General features: G+C 47.0%; 1 protein-coding gene across 18 annotated transcripts in view; it reads right to left on the reverse strand.

Annotated features, from left to right (window-relative positions):
• The window catches only part of RBFOX1 (RNA binding fox-1 homolog 1), a 1985071-nt gene that overhangs the window by 324487 nt on the left and 1647735 nt on the right, over positions 1 to 12849 (reverse strand). The window contains exon 1 of one of the 18 annotated variants that reach the window (XM_064478214.1): positions 12069 to 12404. The exons of 14 other annotated variants lie outside the window; for them this stretch is intronic. In XM_064478214.1, coding sequence (XP_064334284.1) covers positions 12069 to 12155 — 87 coding nt within the window. In that variant the 5' untranslated portion in view covers positions 12156 to 12404. Of the gene's footprint in view, positions 1 to 12068; positions 12410 to 12849 lie in introns of those variants that run through there. 3 more of the 18 variants (XM_064478215.1, XM_064478209.1, XM_064478210.1) reach the window with 3 other exon arrangements.

Below are 12849 nucleotides of genomic sequence, written 5' to 3' on the forward strand. Positions count from 1 at the left end.
ATGCAGAGCTGTTGAAGGGAGAAATAACACACCACCACAGTGACAATAGAAGACATCGCTTGCAAGCTGTCTGCGGCCCCTGGAGTAACTGACATGTTTGACAGAGAGTGTGTGTTGGTAACGTTGCTTGATGTGTGTTTAAAGGGAAAACGGGAAGTGTGTTTCCAGGAGGCTTAGACATTGATAACCAAAAGGAAGGTCTTGTAAGCAAAGCCACGAGGACCGTGTCCCAGCAGTGCCCTCCTCACCCTCTGCCACCACCCCACCTTCTGTTTTGATCTTCTCCCGGAGGAATGAGGCTTCCACGGGGAACAAGCCCTCTTGACAGAGGGCTGCCAGGCAGAGGGAGGAGAGCAGATCAGAAATGACAGCGGCACAAAACCGTGTTAGCCTTCTGCTCGGAAGATGTGGTACGGGGAAGAGAAAGGCCGTTCCCCGTGGAGGGTGGGGAGACATCACCAGAGCCGGACAGCACGGCAGGGTCCTTGCCAGCACCGGTCGGGACCCCGGCTGCCTGGGCGGAAACCCTGGGTCTGCCATAACCCCCCCTGAGAGCTGGGGCAGGTGTTTCACTTGGCTGAGCCCTAGTTTCCATCTTTCCAGGATAGTTTGGTGCCGTAGTAAAAATATTCTAAGGAAAGTACCCAGTGGAGTGACTAGGAGCTACAGCATGACTAGAAATAGCAATAAGATAGTTATTATCATGTAATGATATAATTATAAGATAATAATGTAGTAATATAATTATATAATAATTGTCATGCATTATATATTACATAACAGCAATTATATTTATATAAATTATGATCGATGTATACAATGACACATAGTACTATATAGTATAGTATGTAATGTGTTAATTTATTATAATGTATGATGTTATATATAACTGTTATATAATGGTGCCTGCTGTTGCATCTAATTATGATACATTTCACTTGTTATATAATCAATAATATGTCACATAATTATATAAAATAGTATAATTTAAAAATCATTATATGATTATATGTGATAATTATATTTCTATGCATTTTCTGTATGCGTATTATACCTAATGCATATTATTACATGTACATAATGTAGCAGTAATTGCATCATCCTTATTATATTATTATTTCTATCCTTGGCAGAGACCTTACTGTACACCAAGTACCATGACAGTGAGGTACAAGTGTTCACTCGTGTGATTTTCAAAGGCAGCTCTGGTGTTGTCCCCACCCAACGCTGGTGGACACAAAAGCATGTATTTAGGTGCTTTTAATTTGCCCGTTTTGCAGATGAGAAAACCGCAGTCCAGAATCGTTTAGGAGCTTCCCCGTGGAGGCAAAGCTGAGATTAGATTCTAACCCAGCAGTCTGCAGTCTGGCTGGAGAGCTGGCACTCTCAGCTCACACACACTGCAAACACATACATAGTTACATGTATATATACCAGGCACCCAGTGTTGCCGCTGTCCTGTAGTTTGGTTGCGGTGGGGCTGCAGTTCACTTGGAAATCAACTTGCTGATACACGCACTGAGTATTTCCCCAGTGCCAGTAGCTGTGCTGTGGACTTTGGTCCCTGTAACTACCACCTGATGAGGTGACTGCCACCCAGAGAGGGGAAGAACCATGCCCAAGGTCACACAGGTAGTAAGTGGTGCCCAAGGTCACAGAGGTGAACGAGGGAGGTGAATCAGGTAGTCTGCTGCGGGGCCCACATCCCTAAGCCAGCCTGTTCTGCTTTTTCCTCTCTAAAATACAGTGCTTCACTTAGAGACGGCAGGTGAAAGGCCTTACACATGGCCTGGAACATAGTAAATGCCTGAAAACAAGCAGCTGCTGTTGTTTTTATTATAACCAAATGTGAAAAGCCCAGTAGGCATTTTCTTCCAAGAAAGTGACGGAAGTATGAATTTATGGTGCTGTCTGTTCAGAGGGCAGATTCTCCACCCCTTTTAAACCCTAACAAAGCCCCTGCATTGTCGGTCAACACCAGTTCCTGAATCCAACTGCTCATCAGAAACCCAGGATTGCCCGTGAGGCACGCAGTTCATTGGGTCCTGCTCCCTGCCTTCTGGTGTAGACGATCTGGGGTTCAGAGTGGACACCTGCATTGTTAATGAACTTGCCCAGGGTCCTGATCAGTAGCAGGACTGGCGAACACCTTGACGCAGGAAGTCCTCGAAGCGACTCAGAGCTGCGTTTTTCCCCGAAGGCTCCCTACAAGCTGCGCAGTGCCAGTCAGCTGTCCTGTGCTCACACAGCCTCCCTGCCACCGGGCGCTGACAGATGGCAGCTATTCTTATTATTTAACATTTATTAAGCGCCCACAGTGTGCCAGGAGCTGCATGGAACAGGGGTGTGGGTGGTCCCAAAGAGTCTGTCCCCAGAAGGCTGTGGCCACATGGAGGAGAGGGGATGGGCCTCTCTTTTCCCCTTCAAAGCCCACCCTCCCCCTCTTCCCACCCAGCCCCAGTTCCAGCCCCAGATGTCCTGCTAGAGCAAGTGGACAAAGATCTGGGTAAGGATTCCATGTGACTGAGACCTGCACATCCTTCTGCATGTGTGTCCAGCAGTCCCATCCCCCCGGGCTCCTGATTTAGGAAATGGGAGGGGATGTGGGCTTCATGCCCACCAAGGCCATGGACTAAGACTGTCAAACCCCACAGCAGGAAATCCCTGATTGTACCCCACTCTGTTCAGCTGCACCAAAAATGTGTGTCCCTGGTTATCAGGAATCTCCATCAAAAACAAGAGCAGAGAGCTGCACACGTGCCCACCCCCTGCCAAACCTAGAGCATCTTCCTAAGAAAAAGATACTGCAGCAACCCAGGGCAGCATGGAAAACCATGACAACGGCGACGTTGGCCAAGCGCTATGGAGCTCCCACAATGAGCAGGTGCTGCTCTGGCTGCTTGACAAACATTATCACATCAAATCCTCAGGGCTCCCGTTTGGAGGGGGTGTGGCCGTCCCTGCTGTCAAGCTGAGACAGGTGAGTGGGAGCTCAGAGAGGAGGTGAAGCCCCGTATCACGCAGGGGCCAAGGGGCGGCTCAGGTCGGGCTGAGAGGAACAGCCAGCCCTGGGCAGGGTGTCATCACGGCTGGACTGCAAAGGCCCCAGGGGGTGATCACCTTTGAGTTCTTTCCTTCCTGACGTTGCTTTGGCAGACACAGCATATGGGACATTGCTCCCATTTTATAGATGAAGAAGTGGAGGCTCCGAGAGGTCATGCCACTTTCCCAAAGTCACCAACAGAGGGCCATGGCCAGGCTCAGGTTTCCCTGGCCTAAATGCTCTACTCTCAGTTCTCTGGCCTAAATCCTTAACTGTGCTGCCTCATGAAACGTGAAGAAATAGATCTTTAGAGAGTGGTTTGTGAGAACACGATGGAATGCAGTAGCTGACTGCCTCCTTGGTCACTAAATCTTCCCCACCTCCGGGAGCCAGTGCAGATTAGAGAGAGGAAGGGAAGGTAACAGCTGAGGGAGGCCACCTTCTCCCTTGGCGGCAATGTGCCGGACTCTGCCGCGTTACTCTGAGCCAGATGCAAGGACAAGGCAGAGCCAGCCACTGCTTCAGGGACAGAGCCCTGCTGTCACCCTTTCCTCTCAGAAAAAAGAAAAAGAAAAACAAACAAACAAACAAAACACACTCTTTGTCCCCTGGAACATACCAGAAGCCCTGTCATTTGGGAATGATGGGCAGTGTCAGAGGTCATGGTCCTGGGAGTGTAGAAAACCTTGCCTGAGCCACTGATAGTGGTAAAAACCACGTACTGGGTGGGCTGAGTGGGGCTGACACTCTACAGAGATCTACCTTCAAGCATCTATGTTTCACTTCCAGCTCGACTGCCAACGCCGTGGCCATCTAAGCTACCTCCGAGGACAGGGACTGGATCTTAGTCACCTTAGTGTCCTCAGAGCTTACAAGAGATTCCAGCATGGTACCCATGATCATTATTGCCATGAATGAATGAATTTCCCAGGGCCTCTGCCTCTTACTTTTACAAGCCTGAAGCACTCAAGCTGGAAACTGGGCTTTGCAGAAGACAGCAGTCCCATTCGCCCAGAGGAAAAGACCCACAGGGGATTGTGTTCAGGGCTTCTGGAGAGCTTTTAGGGTTCGGCAGTTAATCAAGTGGACGAGCTAGCTGCTTGCATGCTGGTGGGATGCATGTGTGATGAGTCTATCTTTAGACGGGAGAGACACATAAACAGGGGCGAGTGTCTCTATCTTAAGCTAGCCAGGGAGGCACTTACCCAAAACAACCTTTAAAAGAGGGGGAGGGGGCTCTGGTTCGCCATCAAAGGCTCAGATTGCTGAACACCAAAGCAGCAAAGTAGAGTGTGAAGTCTGCAAGTCTCTCCAGCCCCGCTTGCCCCATGCCAACGTATTATAAAAAGCATACTTGCTGAGATAGCATGCCTTCAAAATGATCAAAATGACAGATGGTTGCTGCAGAAACACATCCTTTTTATAGGACTGCTATTAATCAGAAGAGATTGACAGTGTCCCTTTAATCTTTTAATTAAAAAAAATGCATTTCTATACGACAGCATGGGGCAAACTGCTGGCCTCTCCAAGTGCTTTGAGATGGTGGAAGGTCCACGTTATTTCAAACTTAATAACTGGACGGCTTTGGTATCTCTTTATATACTTATTTATGTATGTATTGCTAATTTAAGAAGAAGTGATGTGGTTGCATGATGTGAGAAACCCCATCTTGCCTCAGTTATGGGGTTACTGGATGTCCTTGCCAGGCTGTCTTTACTTCCGTGGATCATGGTGTTCTCACCTGTAAAAAGGTGGGGACATCCCACGCATGCCCTGGTGGGAGACACTGCTGTAATTACTTTAGGGGGGGAAGACACTGAATAAAACTGGCATGTCTGCCTCTGATTCATCCAGTCATGATGGAGAAACAAGATGCATTAGATGAAAGTCAGTGAATATGATCACTGGCAAAAAAAAAAAAAAAAAAAAAAAAGTAATCTGATAAGTAAGATCAGAAATCCACCACTTTCTTCCCTGGGGAGGTGTGTGCAAGGTTTGGGAAAAAAAAAAACAAACCATGTTCAGATGTTTGTAAAAACTTCTATTCAGACAGTTGTAATAGACCTCAACTCGTTGAGAACCTGTTTGTTTTTGTTTTTGCTTTTGTTTTGCCTGTCAAGCACCCCAATTGGATAACAGGACTCTGATTGTTCCTTTACTCCAATAGCCCAAACCGCTCGGCTGGGCCTGACCCCACGCTCCAGCTTGACTCTGGCAGAGTCAAGATGACTGATGTGGGGGTGGGTGTGGCTTGCAAGACAAGCCAAAGAGACTGCTATGTGGAATTTTTGCAGTTGAGAAAGAGACGTGCTAAGATGGGTTGGGATGGAAGTCTGAGGTTTCTGGGGACCATCTTTGTCACGAGTTGGACTCAAATGTGCTCATGAGCGAAGATCAAGCAGAGAAGACTACTTCGGAGTTGTGGAGAGACATGACGGGATGTTGGAGCCTCTGAATTCAGCCGTGCCTGAAACTGGGCACTTTCATTTTTCCCCTCTAACCAATATGAATTAAATTTGTGTCACTTGAAAATAAAAGAGTTTTGAGTAACACCTGTCCTCTCTCTCTCTCTTCAGAACAATACAGAGTGAACATTATATATACACATACATGCCAGACCTTTCCCACGTATTAGGGTATGAGCTTCATGTTGGAGAGGACCTTGTGTGTTTTCCACTCTGCCTCAGCACCCACACTCGTGGTTCACAGCCCGGCATGCAGTAGGTGCTCAGTAAATACTTGCTGAATGAAGAGATGAATCATACTGAAAGCTCACAACCGCTCTGCAAGACAGGTAGCCCTGTTTTCACTTTGTAGCTGGGAAAACAGCCTTGGAGAGGTTAATTGACAAGCCCAAGGCCACACGCTTAGTAAATGCCCGAGCCAATCTATCAACCTGGACCTGTTTGACTCCAAATTCTCTTTGCCACCTCCCTGACTCTTTAATTTAGTCTGCTGTTGACATGGCCTCTCTGTACAGAAAAGTACAGAAAAGTCACTTAGTGACTAAGATGGAGCAACCTCAAAGTGAACGACACCGCCAGCACTCCTATGAGGCATGCATTCTGATTTCTTTCCCAATCAGCGGATACTCCGAGCATGTAGATAACATTGCAGGGCAGCAGTATCAAGACCTGAAAATGGCTCCACCAGCCACACAGCAAAACAGGTTTCCTTCTTTTAAGTCTACCCAGATGACCTGCATGTACCCTATGTGTTTCTCAACCTTTCTGTAGAGTTGCTTACTCTTGGTCCCATGTTAAAAAGAGCGCTTTGATCATTCTTGGTATCGTTGCATATGTGTATGCACATATCTCATAAAATGCATTGCCAAAGTCAAGGATGCTGATTTCTGCTTCCAAATCCCGAGTGCAGTTTGCTCGTACCATTGCTACTCATGTCAAGAGAGGCATCAATCAGTATTTCTCTGCTACCGTCTAGTTCTGTGGGGTGGAAGGTGGAAAACACTCAGCCTTGAGAGGCCTTACTGTCTAAAAGAGAAAGGACGGCAAAGAGTGATCAGGGCTCAAATCTGAGGAATTTGACATTCACCTGCCAGATTCACAGGAGGGCATTACAGAGAACATTCCTACCTGGGCACACAGAGACTTAGGGCTTAGAAGTTTCAATTCTGAGAGTCCTCCCAGCTCCTCCAGACTCATGTCTTTTGACCTTTGAGACCTATGAGTAAACAAGGTCAAATCCCACAGGGCCAGGGAACTGGGGAAGATACTGAAGCTCTGTCTTGATGTGTCAACCTGACACCATGAATTCACCCAAGTTCTCTGCTCTGCGAGGGAGGACTTCCTCCTTTGCACGCCCAGTGAACGTCTGCTGATGCTCTACAGCCCAACTCAAAGGCCACCTTTCCCTCTGGAACCACCCTCTTCTCTACTGCAAGATGCATCCACCTGCTCCCTCTCCTGGGCGTTGCTATGTGCTCCTGTGGATGCACCTCAACAGCAGATCAGTGGTTAAGAGGGAAGGCTCTGGTCCGTCAGACCTGGTCCAAATCTCAGCTCTGTCACTGACAACCCTTGTGACCTTGGGCAAGTGACCTTTCTTTAAGGGTCAGTTTCAGGTTCTCCCATATGCAGAAAGGGCAACATAATGAATGACTATGATCCCTTATCTGAGACCCTTGGGGTCACCTGTACCTTGGAACTCAGATTTTTTTGGATTTTTCTCTTCCAGAACAGTGTTTCATTGGAAACAGATTATGTAACCCTCTCAGTGGGGTCTGGGACAGCACTCTGAAATCAAACACATAAATATTCCCATAGCAAAATATATGAATGTTCACACTACGCGGGGTAAAGGAAGTCTATAAATAGCCACACATCATTTCAGGTCAAGTTGTCTTCCAAAATGCGTTCTGGTGCCCAACTCCCCACCTCCCGAAAAAAATAAAACCCTGATTTTCCAAGCTCTTTGGAATTTAAAATTACAGATAAGGGAGGGCAGAACAACAGCACCCAGCTTTAGGGTTACGGCAGCCCCCTCCCTGCCCCCCAACATCCATGGTTTCACTTTTCCAGGTTTCAGTTACTTGTGGTCAACCATGGCCTGAAAATATTAAATGGAAAATTCCAGAAGTAAATCATTCCTAGGTTTTAAATTGTGTGCCTTTCTGAGTGGTGCTGTCCCACCCGGTCTCCTCCTGCCCCGTCCAGGACGTGGGTCACCCCTTTGTCCAGCAGATCCCACCCATGCTTCATACCCATCTCGGTTATCAGATCAACTCCCAGGTCATGGCAAGTGACACTTATTTCACGTAACAACGGCCCCAAAGTGCAAAAGTGGTGATGCTGGCAGTCCCCTTGGACCAGAGAAGCTGTCAAGTGCTTCCTTTAAGCGAAAAGGTGAAAGTTCTTGAAACAAAGTCATACACGGAGAGTGCTAAGATCTACAGTAAGAACAAACCTTCTCTCCCTGGGATGGGGAAGAAGGGAAAAGAAATCCATGCTAGTCTTGCTGACACACCTCAGACTGCCAAAGTTACGGCCACAGTGCTTCATAAGGGATTAGTTAAGATGGAAAAGACATTAACTTTGAACAAAGCATGAGAGAGAGAGAGAGAAAGAGAGAGACGAAGAGTGCATATTCACATAACTTTTTTTGCAGTACTTTGTTGTAATTGTTCTATTTTATTATTAGGTATTGTTAGTCCTTACTCGGCCTAATTTATAAATTAAACTTTATCATAGGTAGGTATGTATAGGAAAAAACATAGTATATGTAGGGCTCGGTACCCTCCACCATCTCTGGCATCCCCTCAGGGTCTTGGACCATATCCCCCACAGATAAGGGGGGACTACTATATTGTGGGAATAAATTGAGAAAATCTAAGTATTTAGCACAGCGCCTGGCACACTGCAAGTTCTCAATAATGATCACTTATCATGCTTCCCTACTGTTTGCACCATAGCATTAGACTTTTGCTTTTATCTAATGTCGTCTTCCACTGGGCCGTGAACCCACAGGTCAGAGGCTCTAACTACCACCTTTGTTTTCCAGGTGCCTGATATGGAATATGTGTGCAGTGACGGAATAACTACGTTAACAAGTGCATGGGGAGCTGCATGTGGCTGTTAACACTGTCCTCCATCTAGGAGAATGGTCTCCTGATCCGCTCTGTAATATCTGGATGAGATGGGAATGATGTGGCCCCATGTGGAGAATGATCTGGCTGTGACTGTCACACTGTCGGACATATATCTAGAGTGAGGGGCGCAAGCCTGAATTTGAACCCAGAACCAAGGGCTCATTAACTCAAACACTAACCAGCCGAGCCAGTTACAAGGCTGCTGTTCGGATGATATCATTTGGCATTGTGTGGCCAGGATCTACAGCTGGGGGACGTCCTCGTGGTAGCTTCTTGGACTTGAGGTTGACTGACAATTGACTCATCAATTCTCCTCTGTTCTCAGGTCAGACAACTCATTGATCATTCAAGGTATTGTTGGAAGTTGAGAAGTTAATAAAGAGGTTTGATGGGAACACACATTGGTTCTTCTTACCCAAAGATACCAAGACTTGGGGTGCACGCCAAGGGCAAAGGGGCAAAGTTTATACACTGCTCTTTGTAATATTGTTCTTTTGTCTTCTGCTTCTCGCTACCCATGAAATTCTCCAAACTGCTTCTGCTCAATCCTCCACAGTCACTCTGGAATTCTTTTCATGGCTAGCAGGAAAAACTAGTTACCTTGCTATACATTCAACAAGTTCAGACATTGAAAGATGGGTTCAGGAGATCAAATATGGCAGAGTCTAGCTTTCCTTGGGGATGGCAGGTGGGCCCAGTGGTCACTATTGAATCTACTCCTGGGACAAAAGACTCTAGTGAGTAACACCCCTAGAATTATTAGGAAACACCTACACTCACTGCCTTTGCAGGATAAGGTGATGCTCTCTTAAAAGCTTCTTATGATGTCTGATCAATTATTTTTTCTTTTAACTGAGCAGACAAAAACAGAGCAATAAAAAAAAAAAAAAAGCCACACTTGAAAGGATCATGAAAAGGAAGTCCTTATGCCATAGAATCACGGGCTTTTCAGGTCGGAAGGGCTTTGAAAGGAATCTCAAATTCTGATACAACAACCTGCCAAGTGGCCACCACAGCTCTGTTCGCATATCTGCAGTCACAGGGAACTTACTACCAAGGATGGAGCACACACTCTCTTTTTACATCCTTTGAATGTCTCGCTGGTCACATCAGGAAGATGCAGGTGGCAGCTTCATTCCCTCTAAGAGAAAGCCCTTGCGTCTTAAAGTGTTGGGAAGAAACCCACAAGATCAATGTGAGTTGAACTGGTAAGCAAGCTGGTTTAGTCTGCGAGGATGCAGGGCAGCTGACACCAGAAGCATCAGCTGACAGGTGAGTGTGTGTGTGTGTGTGTGTGTGTGTGTGTGAGTGTGTGTGTGTGTGTGTGAGTGTTACAGTTTTTCTCTCTTTGAGTTGCCTTTCCTCTGCTTACAAATGTCAACTGCAATGGAGTGTTTGAGTTTCCTGATGCCAATGGATAAATAACATAGTTTGTCTCAGAAAACCAGAAATAAGGCCAGTCTCTCCCTGCCCATAGCATTTCAGCGTGTTCGACGAGGGTGGGAGAGGAAGAAGATGAACTGTGTCACAGCAGCCAGTCCAGAGGCTCCCCGCCACACTGCTTCCCTGACTTACAGGTAACTAGTTACCAGAGGTGTCACTTGGGAAAACAAAGGGTGATCCAGCGAAGATTTGCAAGCAAAGTCACTCGTCCCTCCCCCAAATAACTGGATACGTCTCTCAGACGCTCTGCAAAGGAGGAAGAAACTGGGCCTCCCCAATTTCTCAGCTGGCCCGTGTATCTTCTCATCCATCACTGGGGTAATACGTCCAGAGTGGCATTTCGTAATGACAGCAACATTCCAGCAAATCGATAGTTATTTAATTCCCAACAAGCTCTCGAGTCCATTAAGCCTGATTACATTCACCCATTTCAGTGGGTGCCGTTATTTCTCCTGCACCGGCACTTAATCTATAACAGGAACTTATGAGAACTTTCAGAAGCAATTTCAGCATCCATCAGCATAGAGTGAAGGGCACGATTCGCTTGTAATTATTTATCGGACGGGGCGGCAGGGGTCTGTCTCCAAAGGCTAACCTTCACCCCAAGTTCCCCAAGAGAAGCAAAAGGCCTGCCTTCCAGTCTGCCACGGAGTGCCTCCTTCAGACTCCACGCCGGCCACGCCGGCCTGCTTACGCCCGGAAAGGTGGAACCATCTCCAGGTTGTTAGGGACCACTCCCCAGGCAGTTTGCTTATTTCTCCCCTGTGATACAGGAAGACGCCCAAACAAGCAAGGACCCATTAATCTGGGATGATAGAATGTTTTGTTATGACGTGGAATCACCCCTGGATGGCTCAGATCACCATCAGAGTTCTTACAGGTGACAAGAGGTAACAACAACATTCAGCAAATGAGAATAAAGGTGCTTAGCCAGCACCCTTCCCAGAAATCTTAATCCGCGGGCTAGGCTGTTGCAGAATTTTAAAATAGTGTGGAGGGGGAAGCACAAAGATAAAGTTGTAAAAGGGCACACTAACTACATGTGGGTTTTCCCTTTCCTGTAGAAATGAGGTGGAGAATCATTACAAAGAGAGACGGTTGTTCTCAAGCAAAAAATAAACAAACTGCAGCAAAAAAACATCCAGGCTTCCCACGATGTTTAGGCTCTGTTACTAGTCGATGTCAGCCTTCCACAGAGAAATTCAGACACACGCCCAGAAGCCGACACTTGCTTACAAAGACAAACTTAGGAGAAAGAAGAAGAAGAAGAAAAAACAGCCCCAAATCTCTTATTGGTAGACGATTCTCCCGACAGAGGATTAATAGCCTTAAAAGTAAAACCAACGCACATTTCAATCCTCCACTTTCTTGCCATCATTAAGATGTAAACAGCTGGTAAGGGATTCCTAGAATTATCTCTGAACTTCATCAGTTAACCATCAGCAGAGTGTTCCTTTTTTGCCTCTCTGCCACCACTCAACCCAGGTTGGGGAAGTGGTGGGGGGAGAAGGGGGATCCTACAAAAACAGACCATCCAGGCAAAAAAGGGCGAACACGAGGATGAATGCACCTTCCCCGCTCCCGCTGTTTCCTGGGTGAAAGCTCTTAACCAAGTCGCCTGATGATCAGTCACTCTGCCTCATGACCTGCTCCGGGAGACGGAGTCCCTCAGAACTCTGGGAAGGAGAGCAAATCCTTTGCCCCGTGGTCAACCTCCCGAAGCAAAGGCATGAATGTTAAACAGCAGCTCGATCGATACAAGCAAATATAGCTCAACTACACCATTTATTCAGCCATGAGAGATGTCAATAGCCGGATCAGGGTGATCCATCTTTTTGATTTCCTACTGTCTTCCCACTGACTACATGAGGGCTTTTTCCTGTATTAAAAGTGTTTGCTTTCTCAACCATAAAAATTCCAATTATTACTCTGAGCGCTCTGGAGTTAAGTTGCTCGCTGGCAGTGGCCTTGAATTACCTGGATCAGTCCGGGGAAGTAAGGGGCTGCTGGAACGATCATTGGCACGCCATAAGGATGCAGGAGGACTCCTTGAGAAGGCAACATGCTTTACGGGAAGGTACGATTCCCTCGGAAGCTCAACACATCAATGGAGAGTTAGGGGGAAAAAAATAAATCTATAGGACCCGACTTCTTCCGAACCACAGAGCTGAGAGCCAGATGGCTTCTGTCAGGAGCCCAGCGCGCATCGACGCGGAGAGAGGGGAGGAAGAAGTCCGGGATCAGCAACTCTTAATGTGAAAGTTTTCTTCCCAGACGACGAAGAGACACAGCAGCTGCAGCGCTGAAGCTACCAAAATGGAAGGTGCTATTTTGGGAACGGCTTGCCTAACATGACTAACCAAATACTCTTTATTAATTTAGTTCTCGGCGAGAGTGAGAGAGAGAGCAGGAGACGGAGCGAGAGGTGGTCAGGCTGGGGGATCTGGGCTCTTCCTAAGGAAATGGGGCAAAAGGCACAAAAGGCAAGGGACAGAGTCTGCATGAGGTGTTCAGAGAGGAAAAGTGAGAAACGTAAATTCATAGATTATCAGTTGCCCCTTAAAACCTAAGCAGGGGAACACGGGCAGCCTTGGGGACTGATCTCAAAGAAACCAAGCGGACACTTGGTCTAGTTTGTTATCCACCCCCCCCTCTGGTTTTCGTTTTAAAGGGGCAATTTGTGCAAACAACACAATAACACCACCAGCTAATATTTGCAGAGCACACAGAATGAGCGAAATGATTTACAACTGTTTGG

The sequence above is a fragment of the Camelus dromedarius genome, chromosome 24 (genome assembly GCF_036321535.1).
Source record: "Camelus dromedarius isolate mCamDro1 chromosome 24, mCamDro1.pat, whole genome shotgun sequence".
Classification (NCBI taxonomy): Eukaryota; Metazoa; Chordata; class Mammalia; order Artiodactyla; family Camelidae; genus Camelus; species Camelus dromedarius.